This window comes from Neolamprologus brichardi, chromosome 14 (genome assembly GCF_056152115.1).
Source record: "Neolamprologus brichardi isolate AB-2024 chromosome 14, ASM5615211v1, whole genome shotgun sequence".
NCBI classification, from domain to species: Eukaryota; Metazoa; Chordata; class Actinopteri; order Cichliformes; family Cichlidae; genus Neolamprologus; species Neolamprologus brichardi.
Window position 1 is genome coordinate 36,239,545 of NC_142117.1, and position 24,054 is coordinate 36,263,598.

Genomic DNA, 24,054 nt, shown 5'->3' on the forward strand with positions numbered 1-24,054 from the left:
TTATATAATCTGTGATAAATTTATGATAAAATGACGCTCTTGGGCTTTAATAGCGTCTCATCTGTGGTGGATTAATGGACAGGCGTTCACCGTCGATGCCTTAAATGCAGAAAAGGGGTCCTGCCTGTTTGCGCATGTCCGACAGATGATGCTGCTTTAGCAGACAGCAGCACGAAGAGCTGACACGCTGATTACAATCCTTATCAACGTTATGTCGCCACAAAATGAAGTTTATTTACTCAAAGATTCCTGAGGAGTAAGTATCGCTTTCTTTAACACAGGTCACGGCGGCGCTTTCCGTCAACGAGAAGCTAAAGTTTGCTAACCAGCTGGCCTGTTCACAATAAGCACAAAGAGGCTCCTTATTTACTGTGGTGCTTGACTTGAGGTAACCTTTTGAACGATTTAACATCAGTTTTCTGAAGGTGTCCGGTTCTGCTTGGGGTTCACATGGTGTTTGGCCACTGGAATCGTCCGGGGTGGTTTATTGAAGGCTACAGGCGTTAGCTAGCTGTTTGAAACTGCAGCAGGTTGAGACTGGATTGTTAGACAGATGGCTAACGTTACCTAGCTGCAGACTGGCTGTCAGAAAGTTCACCTCTCCCGCTGTAACACCACTCCAAGAAAGCGGTTCAGCCTTAGGAAGACAGCTTTAGCTGGTGTGGGTATGTTTGAAAGGTTGGGTACAGAGGGTAAAATAAGTGTGTGTGTATATATACAGCTAGGACTGAAGCGTCGATGTGTAGCCCAATGCATTTTAATTAAGATTAAGTAGAAAAGCCTGGTGTCTGGCATCTGACACAAACACCATTTCTCAGCAGAAGACTTCATCTGAAACCTCGGGGAAATTGTGCCAAAATAAACGCACCTTTGTGGTAAGGAAGGATGAGTGCTGATAATGTTTTATTGATTCCTGATTGTTAAAAAAAATACGGTTACACTGGCTTAGTAACTAACTGCTTTATATTCTGGGTCTGAACACTGTAGACAGACTTGTTTGTGTGTATAATCATAAATATATCACTGAATAAAGTCAGTGAGCACACTAAAAGGCCTACAGTTTCTATGGATTGTATAGTTTATAACTGGTTTGTCTTTCCTATCCTGAATAACAGGTCAATCTTAACTTCCACTGTTCAGACAGTTAACTCGTGATGAATCATAAACTACAAATGGAGGATGATTCGGCAGTTGTGCTTCTTAACAGATCCCTTCCTCTTCCCTCTCAGTGGAGGAGCTGAAAAAGGAATTCTGCTGCAGTTCTCAAAATCTTTATATTCTCAATTAATCTTAATTCCATCAAGATTCCATTAATCTATTTTCTTAATTGTCTTATTTCAAATCTTAAAAAACTCCTTGAAAATATATTTATTTGAGTTAACATGAAGTCAGAGGTTTCAGTGACACTTTAAACCACAGCATATATAACTATGCAATATTACAGAAAAGTCTGAAGACTGCCTTCCAATTCCTTTTTATGGAGTTAGGAAAATGGAACTAGGTGCAGCAATTTACTTAATATCCAGAAATAAAAACAAATGCAATATGTAAGGCAAAATCACAGTTTGTACTATTATAACAAGCTTTAAAGTAAATATTTGGTTATGACCACCAGCCTGACTTCTTAGGTAGCTGTCTTGTAACTTGCCAGTCTTCAAGAATAGTTCTCCAGGCTTCTTGGAGAACATTCAAAGCCCTTCTTTGGATGTTTGCTGTCGGCTGTTTGGTTTTGAGATGATTCCACGCTGCTTCAGTGTTGATGTCCAGACTCTGACGAGGCCAGTCCATGACCGATGGTGTTCCACTGTCTGTGGTTTTGTTTTGTTTTTTAAATCAGGGTATGCGTTTACTACACAAAGCTGTGGACAATCAGATGTTTGTACCGCATGGTGGATCAAAATCTGATGGTACATTTCTATATTCATGAATCTATCAATTTTGAAAATATCTCCACCAGCGTGACTGAATGCAGCTCCAAACCATGACAGAACCTCAATTATGATTTGTTGCCACTGATTTTCATGTGGTTCCTATGTAATTTGGCATCCCTCAGCCTTTTCTCCCCCTCCAAACATAAAAATATTCTTATGAAAATGGTAAGGTACAAGAACTGAACAGAAAATGAGTGAAAAAGCCACCAATGTCCAAAAAACACAAAAACCAAAGCCTGGATCTGTTGAAGCAAATTGTAAAGAAATGAGAGGTACTTCAAGGCTTTTGCACAGTTCTGAATATGAGGTGTGTCTGTGTGGACACACAGCTTCCAGTTCTGAAAAGTGAAGCTAGCGTATTGCTGGTATAATTGACAGTCAAAAAGGGGATATAACAGTGAGATGTTAAAGAATGGCTTGTATGAAATATGTTTGTATTACTGGAGAAGATGAAAGTAATTCTAAAAGGACAAACAAAAGGAAGAAAAAATGGCATTGTGTTTGTTTTCCTTATTTAAAACAATTCTTTATATATGTCACTGATTCTGTACCTCTGCATTATGATGAAATAATTAAAATAAAAGTTTTAGATTGTGTTGTAAGCATGGCTCTTTGCTTTTCCCCAATTTTTTAATTTTCTGATTTGCTGCTAAAACATTTTTGACATATTCTTAGCTTGACACAGAAAGCTGGCTGACTTACAGTCTGCCATCACTCTACAACTATGTGCTGCTTTGTTCATCTCCATCTCAGCTCCTTGCTGCCTGCAGTGTGTACACAGTGAGCTTATACAGAGCCATGGTTTCTCTTTATTACAAGCTGCCATTTGCAAAAGGTCAAACTGAACTGTGAAAATCAGTGATGCCAAAGTATTTTCACACCAATGTAAGTATGTGTGTGTCAACGGCTGACTTTGACCTGCTCTGTTTGTCCCCCAGTATGGTGAGGAAAAGGTGTCCCGTGCTGCATTAGTTGAAGAGTGACATGCTGGCCCGCCTGCCAGCATCAGTTAAGCCTACCATCAGACTACTTTCCCGCACGCAGATGAACACTGGACCTCCAAAATGTAAGTGCCATCTTTTATCATGTTGTGGTGTTTCTTTTGACTTATCATACTAGTCAAGCTGTTTTGTAAACACGACATCCACAATTTCCAAAGATTTAAATGACACTAAAGTTTAGTTGTATAAAATATCTAATCACTGAGCATCTGAAACTCGTAGTGGGATGACCTTCTAGAGCAATGTAGAAAATATATGTAAATGATAAAAATTACCAGTAAGTTTTAGACAACTGATTTTAAAAAGCAGTTAAATTGTGTCCATGCTTCTGGCTTTTAAAATGCAGTTAAATATTCAACATCTGTTCAGAACATTACCGTAAGTGAAGTGGATTTTGTTTTGAAAACTTCTGAATTTATGTGGCATTTCCCACAGAATAAGATTGTGTTTGTGGCTATATTGCAGCAGGATGAATATGGACAAAAACCAAAAACATACTTTACTAAATAACCCAGTGAATGTTAGCATATTTACAATAAGAGCATTAATTATCTGCTTCTGACATAAATATTGTCATTGCTGAACAAATTCAAAGTCCCCTGCTGTGGCAGTAGTCTTTGTTTGTCACCCGGCTCTCTGGTTTACAAAAGATTCCAGAGCAGAACGTGCATAATCATAGCCAGCTACAGTCTGCTACTGTGTGCAAGGTGAAGTGCTGTCTGATCAGTTTCGCAGCATTTGGCTTCATCTGAGCAAAGGGACCTGCCCTGTCTGACAAATGGTGAATAACTGACCGGACAGCACCTCGGAGCAAATGGATAATAAATGCAGAAAAACCAGAACAAGAAGCAACTGAAAGGTGGCTGCAACAACTTGAATGGGGATGTCCATGGGTTCTGGGGTCTGACTATTTTGGGTTTCTGATAATGGGGAGACTTTGTATAGGGTGTTTCTGTTTTTTTTTTTGTTTTTTTTTAAGCCCAGGATTATTGAAATCTGGTCCACTTGGCAGCTTTAGAAAATATGAGTGCATAGACAACTGTATAACTTGTGTATTTTTGTAAATGTTACAGTTTTGGCTATTAACAAAGACCCCCACCAAACACATTTTCAAAACTCTATACTATAGACCAGGGGTGGGTGAACTCCAGGCCTCAAGAGCCGGTGTCCTGCAGGTTTTAGATCTCACCCTGGGTCAACACACCTCAATCAAGTGATTAGCTCATTACCAGCCTCTGGAGAACTTCAAGACATGTTGAGGAGGTCATTTAAATCAGCTGTGTTGGATCAAGGACACATCTAAAACCTGCAGGACACCGGCCCTTGAGGCCTGGAGTTCTCCACCCCTGCTGTAGACAGAAGATGTTTTAAAGTTTCCCCTAAGAGATGGTCACCTTGTTTTTTTTTTTGTTTTTTTTTTTACCTCCAGTTTGCATTGAAGAACTTGTATAACTGTGCAGGCTGACAGCATGGTTCTCTATAAAGTTTTGTGCTATGTGAAATCTCAGTTGGTGTTATTTTCTAAGAATGCCTTTTTTTTTTTTTTTTTTTTTCTGATTTTGCACATCTTGCAGGGGAAACTACACAGAAAATAAGATCTGCCAGCTATCCAACCCCAGCAGAGTTGGATGCCTATGCTAAGAAAGTTGCCAACAACCCTTTGACCATCCAGATCTTCCCGAGCAGCGTCAAAGTACCTCAAAAGAAGCACATTCGTCGCACAGTCAACGGGCTTGACACATCCTTGTCCAACCAACGCCAGAGTCCCTACTCCTCTCAGGTCGGCACCAGTGGGGGCCTGCTGGCTGTCCTCCGTGCACCTGTCAAAAACTCAGACACTAGCCACGCCCGACAACTACATAATTCAGTCATGAACCCTCACAGTGGGCCCTACACCACTGAAAGCACTTTAAACCATCCTCAGCCTGCTCCTCACCTACAGGGTCCGTCTCAGTCTGCACTCCAGAAGCAAAACTTGGTTCACCCTCAAGCACTACAGCAACAGCACCGTTTGACTCATCCAATGGCTTTACAGCAGCCTCACCCACAAGCTTTACAGCAAAGGAATATGGCTCGTTCACAAGCTCTCCAGCAGCAACAGAGCTTGTCCCAGATTCAGGCGCCACAGCAGCAGAGATTGGCTCATCCACAGGGTATGCAGAGACAGCAGAGCCTCCCTCACACCCAGACTGTGCAGCAGCAGCCACAGCAGGGCCAGTCATGTTCGTCAGTTGTACCACAGCAGCATCTTTCTCATCTGCAGTCACTAAAGCATCAGGTGGCTCCTCCACAAGCTTTACATTCACAGCAAGGAGTGACTCAGGATCTGCGCCACATATCTGATGGATCTCAGCTTCCGAGCATGCAGCACAGCCAGGGGCTAGTTGGGTCACAGGCCCTTCCCCAGGCTGTTGCTGCAGGCCCTCCTACCATGCCTAATTGCCCCCAGCAAGCCCGACTGGGACCTTATGGGCCGCAGAAGCTCCCTGACCCAGATGCCCCACCAAATATAACTGTATCTACCTCCACCATCCCACTGTCCATGGCAGCCAGCCTGCATCAGAACAGACCTGGTGACCTGAGCATCATTGTGCACCAAATCAACCAACTGTGTCAGGCTCGGGCCGGTATGGGCACCACCTCAGTCTGTGAGGGACAGATTGCAAACCCCAGCCCCATTAGCCGCAACCTGCTCATCAATGCCAGCTCAAGGGTGTCCTCTCACCACCCAGCTCTGGGCAACGTACCCAGCAGCCTCATGGTGGGACCACCAGACAAAGCTGCAGCCCAAGCTCCGAGCGTTTCTCTCAATTCACAGCAGAGTATAGCTGCTGCTAATAGTGTACCTGCTTTTCACACCAACCCTGAGAAGGTGGCGCAGCAGCAGCTTCAGCACCATTTACATCAGCAGAAACAACAACAGCAGCAGCAACATTTTCAGCAGCTTCAGCAGCTGCAGCAGCAACGCTCCTGGGCTCAGCATCAGTTAGCCCACATGCAGCAGCCTCCTGAGGGGGCCAATCCTTGCAAGAATCCAAGGATGGAACCTCCAGCTGAGTGTGCTTTCCCCTCCAGAAACCTCTCCTACAGCCACAAGCTACCAAACAGTGCACAGAGCTTTCCCCTAAATCATCCTGCAGAAAAACCGCAACCCTCATCCCCTGTTAAATGCCCAGCAAGTTCTATGCCTTACATTAATGGCCACTACATGAAGCCACCGTGGAGCAGCGTTCAAGCAACAGCAGGAAACAATGGCCCTCAAGAGCTCTCAATGGCTTTCCAGGGAGGGCAGGCTGCTGCTTCCAGAGACAGAATCCCAGGGGCAAAGTATAGGCCAGGGAAGGAGGGTCCTAATGACCAGTCAGAGCTGATGCAGAATATGGATTTCTTAGGTGGGGATTTTCAGATGCCCAGCTTTCAGGAGCAGAATGTGGATGCAATGGGGAATATACACAGGTCCGCCAGGAGCCAAGTTCAGGAACCTGGCAGCAGCGGAGCAGTCCATGCTCATCGCCCAGGCTACTGTTAAATGTGCGTTGATGCCCATGTGGCGTGTACTGAATTCTTTGTTTTTGTTCTGGTCTACAGCTGCTTTCAGCTTCTGTATTTTACTCTTTAAAACCTTCAAAGTGAGCAGTTAAATTGCATTGCTTCAGAGCTTGATTTGGAGACCCACCAGGTGTGATGTTTCAAAGTATTCCTCAGGTCTTAAGCCATGTCGTACTTGTTGCAGATGAAGGGTTTTTGAGATCGTTGTCGACTGTTTTATCTCTGGCACAGATGTGCTGCTGTTTGTTCATATATCTATGGTGTTGAGAAATGTTAATTTGCAGCTGAGACTATGCTTGCCTTATGATTGTCACAGTGCTTTTCATAGGTTGACATGGAACAACTCAACTTTTATTAGCATGTGTGGCCTTAGAACTGCCCAGAGGCAAGATAGAATAGGATGTCTTTGTGTAATGTTTTTATTTGCAATTATTTATCTTCCTAACAGCTTTGATCCATTTGAATGGGGGTTACTTGTATATGCAATTATTAGGACTGTTGACAGTGCTCAATCCCATAGCTGCAGTGTACATTTGTAAAGGGGTCTGGGTGTGAGCCAGAGCTCCCCTATCAGGAATACTAACATGGCTTCTGAACGATATTGTTGGTGGTCCAGGTGATTTTTGACATTGCTCTTGGTGGGATGTTTTTTTTGTTTTGGTTTTGTTTTTTAAGGAAGAAAAAAACCCTGCCAGAACTAGCAAAATCAGTAACCTTCTCCATTTCTGAGATTCTTGTTGTGTGGGAGTTCTTTTTAAAATTTTCTTTTTTGTTGTTGTTGTTTTTGCATTTCTGTACATTGTCTTACTTGAATCGTAGAATTTGCTTTTAAATGTCATGCTTAACATTTGGAACAGGGGCAGAAAGTCTCATTAGCTCCCCACATGTTAATCTTTAGGCAATGTGAAACAGAATGGGTCCCATTACTTTAAACTGAGCGTGTCTGTATGTGAAAGGTAAACTGATCATGTGCATGCATGCAAGTACGTCAGATCATGCTACCGGGGAAAATGTAATTTCCCTTGAGCACAGGTTGTCACCATTTTACTACTGTAATGCAAGTGAATTGATGTGGCGTGGATGTTTCCTTTTCTGTGGGGCTTGTGGTCAGTTGTTCATCTACTAGTCACCGGCCTTACCACGTGTCGTATTTTTGTGACCTACAGAGAAAGAACTAAGAACATGTAATGCAGGTCATGTTTTACTAGATGTACCATAGTTGATGTTGTCTGGGCTTGTGTTGCTGTATTAACCTCAAGCCTTCTGGAAAAAGCCTTAAATGACACACTAGTTATAGTCTACTTTAACAGTTTCTTTGCCAGGATCACAACTTGTGTATGGCTGTGAGGAAGGTTGTTTTTTCTTTTTTGTTGTTGTTGTTTTTTGCCCCTGAACTTTGGTTTCCCTGTTTAAAGCTAATGTTGGATTATTTGGAAGGTGTTAACATGTACAGGCAGTAGGAATGGATGATATTGCCTTAAGGTAATAATGCTACTCATCCCAGATTATAAAGCCCTCATCCTTCTGTCTGAAATGTTGCCTATCTAAGGATTTAGGATAGTGGAGAAAAAAATGACTTGATAGCAGATTTAATAGGTATTTAGACCAGGGATGTAGCAGTTATTTTAAGGTATTTGAACTGTTTTTAGTTGTTACATGTAATATCCTCATAGTTTAATTTATTTTTTTGGACCACTGCATCCTGAAGCCATAGGTATTTTCACATTAGGTGCCATAGGTGACATCCTGATGCAGGCAATAGGTTTGCATCATTGCTTTAAATGTCTTTCACAACAGCAGTTCTTTTTTTCCTAACTGGATTGTTCTCAGAACATCGTACAGATTAAAAGGGAGAAAGAATTGCAAGATGATGAATCTTCAAAGAGACAATTCTCTTACAAGCTGTAGCTTTTCTGGAGTTCAGTCTTTGTACTTAATGGCAGTTTGTTTTTTTTGTTTTTTTTTTAAATTTACTTTTTAGTTTAGGGTTTTGTTTTTTCTGGCTCTCATTTTTGATGTGCCTGCCCCCTGAAGCTGCTATTAAATTAAATCTTGACACACACGTATGATCTGTGTGTGTGTGTGTGTGTGTGTGTGTGTTTGTTTGTTTCTGTGGTGATGATATATGGGCTGTATCAGTGAAATAAGTTCCTATTTATTTGATGGGTGAAAGTTGTCACCAGTCAAATGCAGGTATGTTTGGCTGTTTGTATGTCTTATGAGCCAAATTTAAAGAAGATTCTGTATTAATGAATTAAAACTGACCAGTATTCAAGGTGGCAGAGTGAAGTCTGACCCACTGTGGCCTAAAGACCTTCCAAGCCTGTTTGGGTTTCTTTAACATTAAGTTGACTGGGTGAAAACACTAAAGGATTAGACAGACCCGCCCTGTTAATGTTGAACTGCCTCGTTACAGCCCACCACAGTCAGGTTCTGCAGTTTCATATGAAGTGCCTCCACTGGGTGTAGTATGGAGAAGTGTGTGTGTGTGTGTGTGTGTGTGTGTGTGTGAGAGAGGGAGGGAGTGAGACTGAGTGCTTGTGTGTATGTTAAGCTTGGGTACTTGCACACAGGTGTGCATGCTGACAGAGGTGCACAAAGTTGATCTCTGATGGGGGGACCAAGCTGCTTAGTTTAACTACTGATACTGTGTCATGGACTGAAGTCCTGGAGTGTGCCACGATTCCCAAACACTGTCAGGATGTGTGAACTGTTTGCTGCTGACTCACTGACCAAAGTGACCAGAAGTCCCTCTCTAACCACTCTGGCTGAAAGCCTTTTGAAAGCTTGTTAATGAGCAGCAACCTGGTGACCTAACAAAAAGCTGCTGGGGTTCAATAAAGTCTTGTGAAGTAAAAGTAACGATGTGAAATGCGCATTTATTTAAAAAAAAAAAAAAAAAAAAAGGAAAAAGACAAAGGAGAGAAAAAAAAAGAAAATGACTTTTAAACAAAAAATCTAGAGTGAGTAGTTCCTTTCTGCAGAGTGCACCTCAAATGTTCTGGCTTTACCCAGAAATCTGGAAATGCATTAAAATACAGAATTGTACAAGAACCGCGTCAAGAATCACATCTACTTAAGGATGTTGTAGCTCAGCTTTTAAGTTGATTCAGATGGCAATATTTACTGGGGCACAGACATAACAACTCTCTCTAGATTTTGACTGATTTATATAATTGTCTTTGGTTATCAAAGACATGTTGTGAACAGTGGTGGAGGGGGGCTTACTTTCTCTACTTTGAAAATGTGATATTCCACTTTTGCCTAACCTTCAGGAAAAAATGTCTTGCACAAACATTCCCCTAACCAAAATAAAGTTTTCAAACACAAAGCTATTGACTGACTTTTTTTTGTTTGTTTATTTTTTGTGAGCTACATGTTTCAAGGGTTTAAAGCTAATAAAACTGCATATATGGAATTTCACTTGAATCTGAATTCAGTTTAAGTAGAAAGATATTTGTGTATGAATATTGAATGGACAACATTCTCCTTCAGGTTTTTCAGGTAGAGCAGAATTTATGGTTCCATCTATTACAGCAAGTCGTCCAGCTTCCAAAGCAGCCAGACCATCACGCTACCACCAGGTCTGATTGTTTGTTTCACCTTGGAACTTTCCCATAGGTGCCGTTTTTGCTCTGTTTCTTTATTGTTGTTGAATCATGAACACTGATCTTAACTGACAAGTGAAGCCAGCAGTTCTTTAGATCATTGGTGGGGAACTCCAGGTCTCAAGGGCCGGTGTCCTAGAGGTTTTGGATGCATCCTTGATCCAACACAGCTGATTTAAAAGGTTAAATGACCTCCTCAACATGTCTTCCGAGGTGATTTTTTTTTTTACCTGAGAAATTTCTGTGTGTCCATGCTGTTTCTGGAAGACAAATCTTAGATGATCTGGAAAGCAGTTTATGCCTCTGGGGTTTTGGCAGAGACCTCTCCATGTCCAAAATTGTAAAGGCCCGCTCAAGATATGAAACAAGTCGTTTTTGTTTCTTTTGTGTTTGTTTCATTTTTTTTGAAACAGTCTAAAAACACTTATTATTTATATGAGTCATAATAAAGTACCAGGAGTATGGGTAAGTGCAAAGCAAGTGCAAAATTAAATATAATCAGTATCTTAACTAATATAATGAAGAATTGCCTGGAATTTTTGAGGTCAAGGTTGCAGACTTTAACAGCATCCCACCTGCAGGTTCCAGATGTTTTCGCTTTGGTTTGAGAGTCTTTCAACTGTGTTGCTCATCAGGGCTATCAGCATGTTCAGCAGGAGGATGTATGTGAGAACTATGTAAGAGATGAGCAGGATGTGATAAACTTCATTGTACTGAACGTCGTCCATGAACTGCAGCTCTCCCATTCCAATAGTGAACTTGAACATTTCCAGTATAGTAAAACGAACATCTCTATAACTTAGCTTATTTACAGAAGTAGTCAAGCTCCCTCCTTGTAGCTGTATGTCAGCTGTCAGGTTTTGGGCAGCTGACACTACTGTAGGCGGGTTACGTATAAGAGCAACAAAAGCTATAAAAAAAAGAGAAAATCCAAGTCAAAACTGCAAATCTTTAAGCATCTATTTTGCACATTCTTATGTTCTTAGATTTGGAGTCTATTAAAATCTTAACAGCAGAAAATCCAAAAAGCAAGACACAGTAAACGGATAAAAAGTGCAACAGGTCACATAAGATCATCTAAAGAGAGACACATATTTTAAACTGAGCCACTCATATCTGCCCAGGCAGCCTATTTTGATAGTTTTGGTAACAAAACTCTTACCCTTTGCATCATGACACCATACATCCCCAATTGCTTGGAACCTCTTAGGTAATAAAGAAGGTTCACCCAGGCAAGAGCCAAGGAGAGCACAAGAAGTGCAACGTATTCCTCCTGCCCACAGCCATACATAATCACACAGGTCAGGAGTGCTGCCTGCAGCAAACTGCAAAGACAAGAGATTTCTAAGACAGCAGTAATAGTAACGTCAGGGTATAAAAAGATATTTCACGGTGATACTTACAACACAATATCATTGAATCAATCAATAGATAGGACCCTGACATTCAGAGGGTTCCTACAGAAATGATTCATCTAGAGATTTCAAGGTTATTACATTAGTAAGTTTAACTCTTTCTGTGTGAATGATGTGACCAGTCTTAAAACATAAACATTTGTCATTTAAGTTAGAGGATGTTTAACCCTTTTTACCTTTCCATCCTTTCTGTACAAGGCCACAGCAGTGAAGATGGTCAGGTACACCACATAAAGCAAGAAATTCATCAAGAATAATTTGGAAGCGAACCTTTCCCACTTATTCTGAAGAAGACTGCGAAGCGGTTCAATCTGAAGCATCTCGGGACGATTCTGAAATTTACAAGATAGGTTTTAGATTAACCTCCTAAGATCCAAACTCTTTCATGGCATGCATTTTTAATTTCTCTTTGCTATTTGGGCTGATTGGGACCTGATGAATGTAAAAACTAAGAATTACCTGATTTTTTTCCTGATTTTTGTTTCTGAAAAAAATGAGATCCACATAAGAGGACATTCATTTTAAATTTCAATAGAACAGTATATATCATATATTTAATATTTGCTAAATTTAGCCCATGCAATACTATCTAAGCACAGTGAGGCAAGAGGATTTTGCTACGGTTAATTTCACTCTACACTGCCTATGCATCGAGTACTTCTAGTTTCATCTGAGTACATTCAACACTGTTTCAATCATTGTTTAAAAGGCTCTACTGCCTCTACAAACATACCCCATTTCCTACTTTATCTAAAACACTGGTGGGAATAAAGCATAGAAATATAATAAAATAAATTAAAATGAGGTCAAAATTGGAATTTCTCACCAGAATCTCACTCCCAAAAATTATTATCTCTAACACAGAGTCTTCTTCATTGGTGTCAATGGAGGTCATGTCATAAAGTGAAGAATGAACAGGTCCGTAGACCCATTCTGTAAACCTCCTGGATAGTGGCCTTGTCTCCTCATCCATGAATTCTCGATGCAGCATGTGCCTAAACAGCTGGCAAATGAGAGAGCAGAAAGGAAAAGATCTATCTCAAAGACATTATCATTTTTATTTCCAGTGCTTGCTGTAAGTAGGTCAGGTCATAATAAACCTTTGTTAAATGCCCATTAATGCCACCTGGGACGTTACTATTAACTGAAGTGATTCATCAATCTAGTTGTTTAATTGCTCAGGGGGACTCAGGCCAACTTCAGTGGAGGCAGAGGTCTATATTATATACATGTGACCTCTAACCACGTGACCTTAACTTGTCTGCTGTTTTGCTTGTGTGACAATCATGGTGACTGTATAGAATCAAGTGGATAAGGCCCCATTCACACAGGCCTCCATGACTATCTGGTAACCACCAGCCATGAGGAGAATGTGAGTATTACCCAACCAGCTGAGAGTGGTTGGCACAACTTTTACAATTCTCTGTTTTCAGTTTACGTTTCATTTTTTCAAGTTGCATTTGCAGACAAGTATGGAAAAACTACAGGCAGCAGTGGCAATCTGCTAGCACCTAAAGGAATCACTAAGAGATTTTGGTGCAGTGCAATGTGTGCATTACGTCATGCGAGAAACCTCATTACAATTGAAACTCTTAACTTTGTATTGCAATTCTTATATTGCTCATTATTTTGTTCTGCAGCACAAAGAACCAGCACCATTAGTTACATTATTTAAGAGCACTTACTCTAAAGTTTGAATTTAAATGGGAGCTTAAGGCAAGTCATTTGGCTCACATCATCATCTCATGTCAGTCCTGCTGCCTATGAATGTCTAACTTTATCTTCTGTAATGTACTCAAAGCATAAGTCTGCATCTCTGAATGCATTTGTAGCTATAGCCAAGGTATGAACATATACAACCTTTCTATTGCTGAATGTCACCTTTAAACATGCCATTAAACAGATTTAAGTAATTTTGCATTACTTATCATAATAACACGTAGGGCGGCAAATATAATTTTCGCATCGTGATACAATCTTTATTTCATCTTAATTTCTTTATAAAGAAATACTTAAATTAGTGTAAGATAATTGCTTAATCTCAAGTCTGCTGAAAGAACCTGTCATATATTGCAACATATCAAAACTTAAACATGTTGCAACAGCTACATAGTGTAATACAACGTCTTACCTGCCAAACATTATTACCTATTGTTTTGTTGAATTTTTCTTAATTTTATTTAAATATTAAAAAGTAGCACAAAAGCTTTGGCATATGGGAATGGGTCAGAACCCTTAAACTTATCCCCTGAGATCCCCGTTTTAACAGGTTTTATTTTAGTGTTAGAAGGCAGTGTACACATGATAAATCAAACTGCTGAAGAAAACTGTTCCATCAAGTTAAAACAGACATTTAGTAGAAAACAGACCTACCTCTATCTTGCCGAGCTTGGCTGCCAGTTTTAGAGGAGTCATGCCTTCAGTATTTTCAATCTCTTGCAACTGGACTTTTTTTGTCAAGCTTGTTCTGTTGAACAAGTATTTCATCATACATCTTTGCAATCACATCTGTGTTTTCTTTCGTGTTGTCTGCTATGACCACCAAGGTGTGCAAAACAGTGTTTCCTTGTGAGTCTCTGTCAGTCACGTCAGCTCTTCTGTAAGGGGTTTCCATGAGAAAGGACACAATATCAGGCTGGTTGGTGCAGACAGCCAATGACAGAGGGAGCTCCCCTAATGGAAACACAAACAGAAGAGCTTAGAGATAACACTTAGCGATAAACAACTGAGACAGAAAGTGTAGCTTGTTAACACCAATATGACATTACCCACCAGAATAAAAGCCCATTTCTGCAGTACGCTGGATAAACTTTCCATTGGCTTTGGCTTGCACATCAGCTCCTTTCTGGACTAGCAGCTTCACATGCTCAAAGCTCCGTCTCTCAATGGCAACATGCAAGGCTGTCTGACCTGTTATAGGCGTGGTTTTGTTGTTACAGTAAAGAGGCTATCTTTCTTATGTTACGAAAATGTGAGCTATTGAGCAAGACCACCAGTCCCCCCCCCCTCTTTGTAGTAAGGATCTGTGTAAGATGCATTGATCAAATTTTCTAAATCTTCAGTTTTCTCTGCTGTGTCAAGGATGACTTCAATGGTGTCGTTTCTTCCATCCTTCAGATTCAGCAAAGCTTTCAGGAGTGCTGCTTTTCCGTTTCTTTCATCTGAAGGAATTGAACAAATTACTCAGTTCTTGACAATTTCTCATTCAATCTTGAATTCATACTGCAATAACTTCTTAATTTACTTGGGAATGTATCACCACGCAAGAACAAACCACTCCTCTTCTCCAGACCTTTGTTTAGAAATGCAGTCCACATTTTTTATTAACCAAACAATCCTGCTATTCCAGTACTAAACTGCATTTACTGTACAGGATATTTCTGAGGACACACTACAGACAAGCATGTTCACTACAAAGCATAATAGCAGAATATAGTCATATCCTGCTATAAAGACTGTCCCCATTATTTACCTGTGAATTCTGGGCTTGTAAGTCACTTATTATGACGTTGCAGGTAGTCGAGCAGGCCATGAAGGTCTGCTGTGTTTCCTTGGGAGACTGCTTTAAAGACTTTCTCACTTGTGAACGTGTCACTGGGAGTAGGTTCACCAATAGGCCTAAACAATAAATAAAAATAAAAGTACTAAAATACATTATCAGAATCAAATTTGGTTTTATTTGCCAAGTATACACATACAAGGAATTGGGCTCTGTTTTTTTTTCTTTACTCTTAATATATGTATCAGAATAGACAACAGACAATACCAACAATAGCAACATGAGACAGACAGTAATAACACATGTGGCATATGTATATGTAGCTCCAGATTTTCAACAATGCATCAATTAAATAAATAATAAGCAATTAAATAAATAATAAATAAACATTAGTTAGATCCTCACTGGGTTGATGGTATCCATAGGTATAGGTGCGATTCTTTTTCTAAGGAGACATTTCAATTCCAATTCTTCCCCTTCTGGTTCTTTATTTGGCTCCATATTTTCAGGTGTATCGGTGTTTTCCATTTTAAGTGTGGATGATTAAAAGATTTTGATCTTCCACGAAAAGATACTGTTTGTTCCCACAAGCAGGTCTTCAACAACAATGAGTTAACGCTGCACGAGTGTAGAATTCTAAGTGTTACGAGTGCTATGCAGGTGTTGCTGTTTGCTACCTTTGTCATGTTTTAGTCTCCACCCTCTCCCCAGAGAAGATGGAGCATGTTGTAAGTTTTTTCATAGTGGAAATTTTGACTTGGTGTGGCTTACAAAGAAACAGCACAGGATTTCAGTGTGATAACTGGCTTTACAAAATCTAGTACCAGTTATAGGTAATATATATCAAAATAGTAGCTTACATTGTTATTCATCAGGCTCTCTTCAAGTTCTGATATATTGAAAGCATTTGGTGTGAAGTTTCACTCCTTTTCTGCACAAAATCCAACCATTGCCTATTGCTTTCTAAAGCTGAGAGGAACAAATCGAAAATCTCTACAGGTCATTTTTTGTTTGTTTTTTATGTAATTGTTCAGATTATTTTATGCCAGCTTCTTTGAAAGTCAGTTGTAAGTTTACAAAACTGTGGAAGTCAAAACTTGGAAACCTTCAAACAAACACTCAGATTATTCTGCTGAGTACTTTTATTTTGTATTAACATTAAACCCATTTCAACTGACTGTGTGCCTACGGCTCTGTCCTATCGTAATAGGTACCTACCATAGGTCACATTAGGATTACATTTTGATTCATGCCAAGAAGATGCAGCATTGTCATTACTGCAACAGCTGTTCTTCATAACTACCTGAAACGGCGTGGATGCCCAGACTCTCCAATATTAGGAGATACCAGTCCAGTGTACCTTCAATTCCCACAAACTGCAGACAACAACTTGCATACAGAGAAGCTTTTGCATTGTGTCACTTTAAATAGCGGTTTTTAATATTTACCTTTTCATTGTTCATTTACATTTTCACATGTCATAATCAAATTACTGCATTCTAAAGTATATTTGTGTCTGGTATATTAAAGAGTTATACAATTTTTATTGACTTGTGGGTATGAGACCATTGCATCTCGCTCTCCTTTATCTTCATTTCTAGTTCTACTTGGACCATCTTCATTTTCATTTCATGCTCCTTTAGATACTTCAACTTGTGTTCATGAAATTCAATAGCCAGCTTTTCATGGATTGTGACTCTTCTTTTCCTGTGAGCAGTGCTGGCGCACATAATGTCTGAGGATGTGGAGGATAAACTCCCTTGCAACTCTGCAGTTCTCTCAATCCACATGTGCGTGCCCCCTCGTCTGAACTGTCTAGATCAGGGGTCCCCCAATCCCAGTCCACGAGGGCCGGTGTCCCTGCAGGTTTTAGATCTCAGCTGTGATAACTGTTTCTGATAAAAATGAAGAGTAGACTGATATATTAAATATTCCTTTATTGGGTGAGAAAATCAGACCATGTCATAACTGCTTTAAGTCATGCAGAATAGATATCAGAGCCTTAAACAGGCTGACTTCTGCTAAATGGGTCAAACTGGGCAAACCGATTTTATGTGGTACACGACGCTCAAAAATCTGTCCAAAAATGTTTTAGTATGACTTTGGTAAGCTACGAAGCCACACTGCTTGATGGATTGTCGGAGTATTACGGCTACCGTAGTCAGGAGTCAAAAACTCTGTCTGCTTCATGAATGAAGACAGAAAACTAAACAACAGAGACTTTTGTAAGGTTACTGAAGTTGGGCTAGCTGGAATATAATGATGTGCTATGTGATTGCTGGCGACACAGCTCTATTAGAGTAACAGAAACACAGTGAAGCTGGAGGATGAACGCTAACTTTTTTTCCACTCGATAAAAGATGGTTTCTGATGGTTAGGGACAAATGCAATCGCATGGCAGGATGCTGTAAACAGACCAAACTTCATTCAGGAGAACAACTGATGTAATCCATCCACAACACGAGGTTAGTCATTAATATACTGCAACAACATGGGGTGTTTCGCTTAATGTGCCTTATAATCCGGTGCGCGTTATGTATGAAAAATACGGTATACATTTGTATCTGTGTACAAATAAGAGTGAAATTACTTCATGTACTATTTAGGTCCAGTGCTTGGTCTGTGAAGAGCAGCTGGCCTACAACAACAACAACAACACTTCATCGATGCTGAGGCATTTCTGTCCCAAGCACAATGCTGTCCCCTCTTGGAGTAGACTGACAGCGAACCCAAGTGACATCAAATGTGTCCCACACCAACTGTGGTTTCACAGTTGGACTATTGTCACAATAAAAGTGCTGTCACCACATAAGCCGTGTTGTGACTTCTTGGGAGGGGTCTGACATCACAACATAATTTATGACTATTGAACTCGCTGTGAATAACGGCATTAAAGCCTAATCAACTCACACAAGACAGTTAAGCACATTTTTATACTCATATTCAAATGTTTTCGTTTTTTGATCATGAACCCAGAGCCCACTCAGACCAGACAGCAGATGGTTGCTGCCTCTTTGGTGAACAGGATTGTGAAGGACTCGCAGCCCAGTTTGTTGGTGTGTTGGACCCAGCCTACACAATTCTCACCAGAAAAGCTCTAAAGGAAACAGTGGCGTTAAAGTTCAAGGAGAAAAAGGAGGAAGCGAAGAGAGAAGTGGAAAAGGCTACAGCTGTGAGTCTCACCAGTGACATGTGGGCATCTATTTATATGGATACCTACTTGGCTGTGACCTGTGAACAAGATACACCGTCCACAGTTTTGCTAGGAGTGGGAAATTTTCCGAAGACACATACAGCAGAAAATATTTCTGAGGGGAAAAAGGCTTTGATGGAGGATTGGTGCATCCAAAATAAGGTCAGATTGTCACTGATGCAGAACCAAACATGATTTTATCTTCAAAAATATTGAAAGTGTGCCACACAAAGTGCATTGCACATACTCTGAACCTAATTCTGAGAAAATCAATTGATAACACACCTGGACTTGAGGAGATCAGAGGTCAAGGCTCGAAAAATAGTAAGCCATTTCCGATCTAGCGCAACAGCAAAGGATAAGCTCTGACAAATGCAAAATGGACACCATGTGAAACAGCACATATACCATGCTGCAGTGTCTGTATGAGAAAGAGAGTCAGTTAGTGCTGCCCTTGTCTCAATGAGAACAGGTCTCATATCCATCACTGCTGAGGAGTACCACTTAGTTGAAGAGTGCCTGGGGGTGCTTTGTCCATTTTACATGGCCACTACTAAACTTTCTGGAGAGCAGAGAGTATCTGGGTCCAAGGTCATTCCACTTGTCTGCATGCTGCAGTATATAATCGCTAAAAAGCAACCCCAAGTCCTGGATGACAAAGCCCACCAGCTATGCATCAACCTTGTGACAATGCTAGGTGACTGTTTGTCACTGGCTGTTAATGAGTGCGATGACCAATGCTACACTGCTTGATTCAAGATTCAAGGCTGTGGACTTCTGCAGAAGGTGCCACCATCATTGAAAGCCAAAAATACCAAACGATGTCTGTCCCTCCTGCCCCATCTACCTCGTCACAGCCAGAGCCAGCAGCTGGTTCTGCAACTCAGTCAGGTGTAGCTTTTGTTGACCTGAAGTGCATAACACATTGACAGGGTTCCAGCATATTCTTAAAATGTCTCAATTGTAAGAATTTGCTTTAATGTCTTAAAGTTTTAATTCTGTTGTTGAAAATATGTATATATAAAATGTACAGAGGTACATGGCAGATCCTTTGATTCCCCGGACAGAGGATCCACTCTACTTCTGGGCAACCAGGAAGACTGTATACCCCCATCTGTACAAACTTGAGTTGCAGTTTCTGTGCACTCCAGCATCATCTGTTCCATGTGAGAGGATTTTCTCTAAGGCAGGAGAAATTACAACCAAGAAACAGACTCAGTCCTCACACAGTGGAACAAATTCTTTTCTTAAATAAAAACCAAACAGGATAACCTTAAATGCATCGTGTGTTTACTTTAAAAGTTTATATAGAAGTTTATAGTTTTAAGCATTTTCCCCTCCCAGTTCACAATCAATTCTTTCCCCAGGTCCAAATATGTAAGAGATTTGCCCAATATAATATGATTTATAAACATACCTGTCCAGCTCTCTAGTGGTTAATTACTAAGTACATGATGTATCGGAGGGGGTGGCCCAGCACTTCCTGTTTATATAGGTTCATGATGTCATTGATAGCATCACTGGGTGCAACCAAATGAAGGGTTTTTCCTTTTTGCATAGTATTGTTTATTTTCTTTAAAGTAACCTTTTGAGTTTTACTGTATGAAGTGTTTTACTTTTCAGACCATTTAGTTGTGAAAATGGGTGTGTAAATTAGATGAATATTCTTATTCTTGTTTCTTTTTTAGATTGTGTTGTTTGATCTAACCTATTTCTTAATGGTAGCAACTAATGAGGTTCAGGTGCATGTAAAAAAATTGTACAAAATGAGATGGCAGAATGGAGATGCCAGAAAATAAAATACACTAAGAAGAAATTTGACCAGTCTGCTAATAAGATCACCTTTATTCGTCCCACACGTGGGAAATTTGTTTTGTTACAGCAGAAAGTGAACAGTGCAAAGTTATATAGCAAAAATTAGAGAACACTGGAATACAATAAGAATAAGATACTGTACACAACTGTACAGAATAGAAAAGAATAAAATAAAATAAAATATACAATAGGATAAAAATAGAATACAAATGCTATATACAACTGAGTAAAAATACAATTTTGTCAGAAAAAGAATATTGCACTTAGTCTTATTGCACATGTGTGGGTTTGTGTGTTCAATCAGCTGCAAAGTCTTTGTTGTGGAGTCTGACAGCAGTGGGGAGGAAAGACCTGTGAAATCGATGCTGAAGTTGAGAAGTAGATGCTGTCTACTTCTCAACTTCCTTACCGCTTGAACTACACTACCTCACCAAGTATTATTCAAAAATGTATTTCAAATAAAAGAAACAAAAACAAAGCCTTACACAAACCCTGGAGTGTGTGGTCAGTACAATCTGTGGTATAGATGCGTGCATGGGTGGAAGAATGGCGTACGCAATGTTGCTGAGTGCAGAACCAAACCAAAGGCAAAAGGTGTCTCAAAGTAAAGCAGCACCCAGCAACTGACTGCTTATGGCTGTTAGAGAGCACAGGGCCCAGGTGTTGCCATTGTCACTGATTGGGAATGAGCCCTTCCACCCCTCATTTGCCTGCAAATTAGACACACAAACAGGCTAAAAAAAAAAAGGCAATGTGGAGTGGGTCATCACACCACTGGTCTCTCTCTGACTCCTTGTCCTCACATACACTCAACCTTGCCTCCTCTTTACATACATATTGCGTGGCCACTCTGACTACATGCCACTACTTTTCCACAACCGTCTTTTTTCTTTTCCTAATTGCTAATTGACACACTCATTTTCCCCACCTGTGCCACTTTCAAGAGATGTTTTTCAGTTTCACTTGTTTCACTGCCATCTGCCAAAATCCCTTCCCTCAAAAAAGTTGCATAAAGTCAGGGTTCCAGGCAGTTCTTGGCCAAATGAGATTCAGCATAAAGTACATTTCCTTAACTCTTTAGAGCATAACACAAAGCCTGTAGAGTGTTGCAGTTTTGGCAACAAACCTGTGTGCAATTATCAACTGAGTGTCTGCACTGCAATGTACCCACCCCACATGCCATTTGGACTCTCCCTTGACCCATTCCTTGATAAACATGAGTTTGTCAAAATTACAAGTTGTTAAGTAAGTAAAGACTGCTCCTCCTCTAAACAGGTTATAATTTTAAAATCCATCATGTTATTATGAATGTAGTTTAGAAAATGCTTCTTACAAAAATATCAAAAGACAATAAAAAAAAACTACAAAGGATGCCAATGTTCATCTTGCTCCTCCATCAGTTAGTAAGCTTGGGGGGTTGCTAAGGCATTCCAGTGAGGAAAAAAGTGAGAAATACTGACTGCAGCATCATTGGTGTCTTTTATTTCAAAGGTCCTCTTTGTTTCTTGGCTGCTGGCGAAAGTATTGTCCCTAAGAACAACTGCATAGGATCGAGGTTTGGGACAGTTTTTAGCCAAGTGAGATTCTGCATTACATAAATGATATTTCCTTAATTCATTGTAGTCTCTTACGTTGTGTCCCAGTGCATTACAACTTCAGCAACACACCTGGCTACATGCATCTTCTGTATGTCCATATGTACTGCATTTCTAAAAAATTATTAATTGACATAATGAAGCCCCCAATCTGCCCGAATAGTGAAACATGCAGGTGGGTGACAATGTCTTTCATAACCAGTTGGGTCTTCCTTTAATTTAATTCTAAATGGTCTTTTCCCTGTCCATATTCCCAATGCGACTTTGATCTCCTTGACTCTGGGTAGCACAGTTACAAATGTCCCTAAAAATATTGTATTGTCTTTTTGGACACCCACAGATTGTCCGTGTGGACTGTTACAGTCTGGTAGTCATTATTGTACAAGGGAGTTACAAGAAAGTCTTGAAGAACGATGTTAGCAAGCTCAAGTACTAACCTGGATGGTTAGTATTTTCTAATCCATACTAAGCAAACTAATGGGTCTAAAATTAGACGGGTCAGTTGTGTCTCCATTTTTCTTCCTTTTTGTCCCTCTCCAACCAATTTCAGGACCTGGTACAGATGTTAACCCATATGGAAAAGAAATAGTAAAAACTTATATGATTTACTCATGAAAGTGGCCACTTTCTCATTACTTTCATATATTGTTTTAGTAAGTATCCAAAACATACAAGTTTCATTATATAATTTTTCAAGGGATCTTATATCTGTTTTTACTCTTGTATGCTTTTCATACAAGTTTCACACAAGACAGATACAAACTTTATAAGATTTATATACATCTTTTCCATATGGGAAAGCTGGTGAGGCGTGATTGCAGATGCCATGCAGGTGTGTCCATCTCCCCTGCAGCAGCACCGCAGACCACGCCCCGCCACAAGACCATGTGCTATTCTTGCATACGTTAAATCACATTTATGACCATCTCATCCTCTCCACACTTTCCTGTGGGGCATTGAAAACTTCTTGTGGACTCCCTCCTTTTTAGGAATGTTCTTGTGGGTAAATATTCTAGAACAATTTGCCATGCCAAATCTTTTTAGCATTATTCCAAGTCAACTTGCAAGACTTTTTATTCTGTTTAAAGGGAGTAAAATTGATTTCCGGCTAATGGCAGTTTGGTGTGAGTAGTAGTAGTGAGCTACTGCAGAGTTGGCGGTTTTTTCAATTAAAGGAGGCCTTTGACCTTGCCGAGGAGCCGCTGCTAGATCCCGTTCACCGTACTCTGCCTCCCAAGACTAAGACAGGTGAGCAGCCCCGTGCCATAGTAGTGAAACTACATTACTATACTGACTGTGTTAAAATCCTGTCGAGGGCAAGGGAGCTTCAGTGGATTAAGGTGAACAATTTGACCGACTCGGTTTTCCCCAATTAGGCCGCCAAGACGGCGCAAGCATGTGCAGCCTTCACAGACTGCTGCAGCCAGCTCAAGGGGTCCGGTTCCCACTGCTTCACCCAGCCTGGCTGCGGATTACTCGTGATGGGGTCACACTGGATTTTACCTCTACAGAGGAGGCCAAAACTTACATTAAGATGATAACCAAGTAAGAAAAATATACCTAGGGGAACTGTCGAGGTTTCCGGTTTATACTTTTGAGGAGTGTATTTTTCTTTCTCTTGGGTAAGCTATTCTTTGATGTTCAAAAAAATGTATGGGTCAGTTTTTAAATGTTTGTTCCTTATGGGTTTAACTTAAACACAGTACTTTCAAAGACTAGAAAATATGGTGAAGCATATCTTCCCTTTGATTTCACCTGCACAAGTGCCAAGGTAGGTCTCCCCTGCAGAATTGGTTTTCCCTGCGTCGAGAGCAGCGCTGGGCTCTTCAAATCACGGACAAACAGTATCCCACATTCTTGATTTTTAGTTTACAAACACTTCTTGTAATGACTAACTACTCCTGACATTTTGGAGATATACATACTATACTATACTTTATACAGTACAGTTACAGCGGGATACAAATAACATCAGGCTGATCCTGCCACGATTTGTTCCCCCGGTTCAAATCATGGACAAACAGCATCCCACAGCTGTTTATGTTTTTAAACCCATTTTGCACAGAGAGGCATTTTTTTTTTAAATGTATTGATAGCAATGTTGAATATTATTACACAGGAAAAAAAACAACTACATGTAAAATAATTACACCGTGACGCCTCTGCCTTTGTAAATGGAGGGACAGTAACTGCGTGTATATGTAAGCATGTAAAACCTGCAGATAGTCAGATTAACAGTATTTTGTCTCTATCTGCCATTCTGCAATTCATCTCATGTAAACAATAATGTAGCGCACAGCGTGACGTGAAAAAAGGCACATACCTTTGACGTTGCGTGACGAACTCTGTGTTCCTCGTCCACACGTAAACGCAAAAAAGGAGTTTTAAAAAAATCTCAGTTTTCAGTGATTCGAAACGCCGTTTACGTGTGGCCGAAACAGCTGCGTT

At 40.3% G+C, this 24,054-nt stretch overlaps 1 protein-coding gene and 1 pseudogene across 2 annotated transcripts; one reads left to right on the forward strand and one right to left on the reverse strand.

The window, feature by feature from the left end:
• Positions 1-133: 133 nt before the first annotated feature.
• On the forward strand, positions 134-9,819 carry LOC102792950 (protein FAM222B-like). 2 transcript variants are annotated; one of them, XM_006809440.3, is made up of 3 exons: positions 134-256; positions 2,870-2,997; positions 4,507-9,819. In XM_006809440.3, exons 2-3 carry the CDS (start codon positions 2,916-2,918, stop codon positions 6,459-6,461), a joined length of 2,037 nt encoding a protein of 678 aa, XP_006809503.1. In that variant the 5' UTR covers positions 134-256; positions 2,870-2,915; the 3' UTR covers positions 6,462-9,819. The 2 variants fall into 2 exon arrangements, with proteins under 2 accessions (XP_006809503.1, XP_087707382.1); XM_087851256.1 differs by lacking the exon at positions 134-256 and adding an exon at positions 535-875.
• LOC102794029 (transient receptor potential cation channel subfamily V member 1-like) overlaps positions 9,440-24,054 on the reverse strand; it is a 20,622-nt pseudogene continuing 6,007 nt past the window's right edge.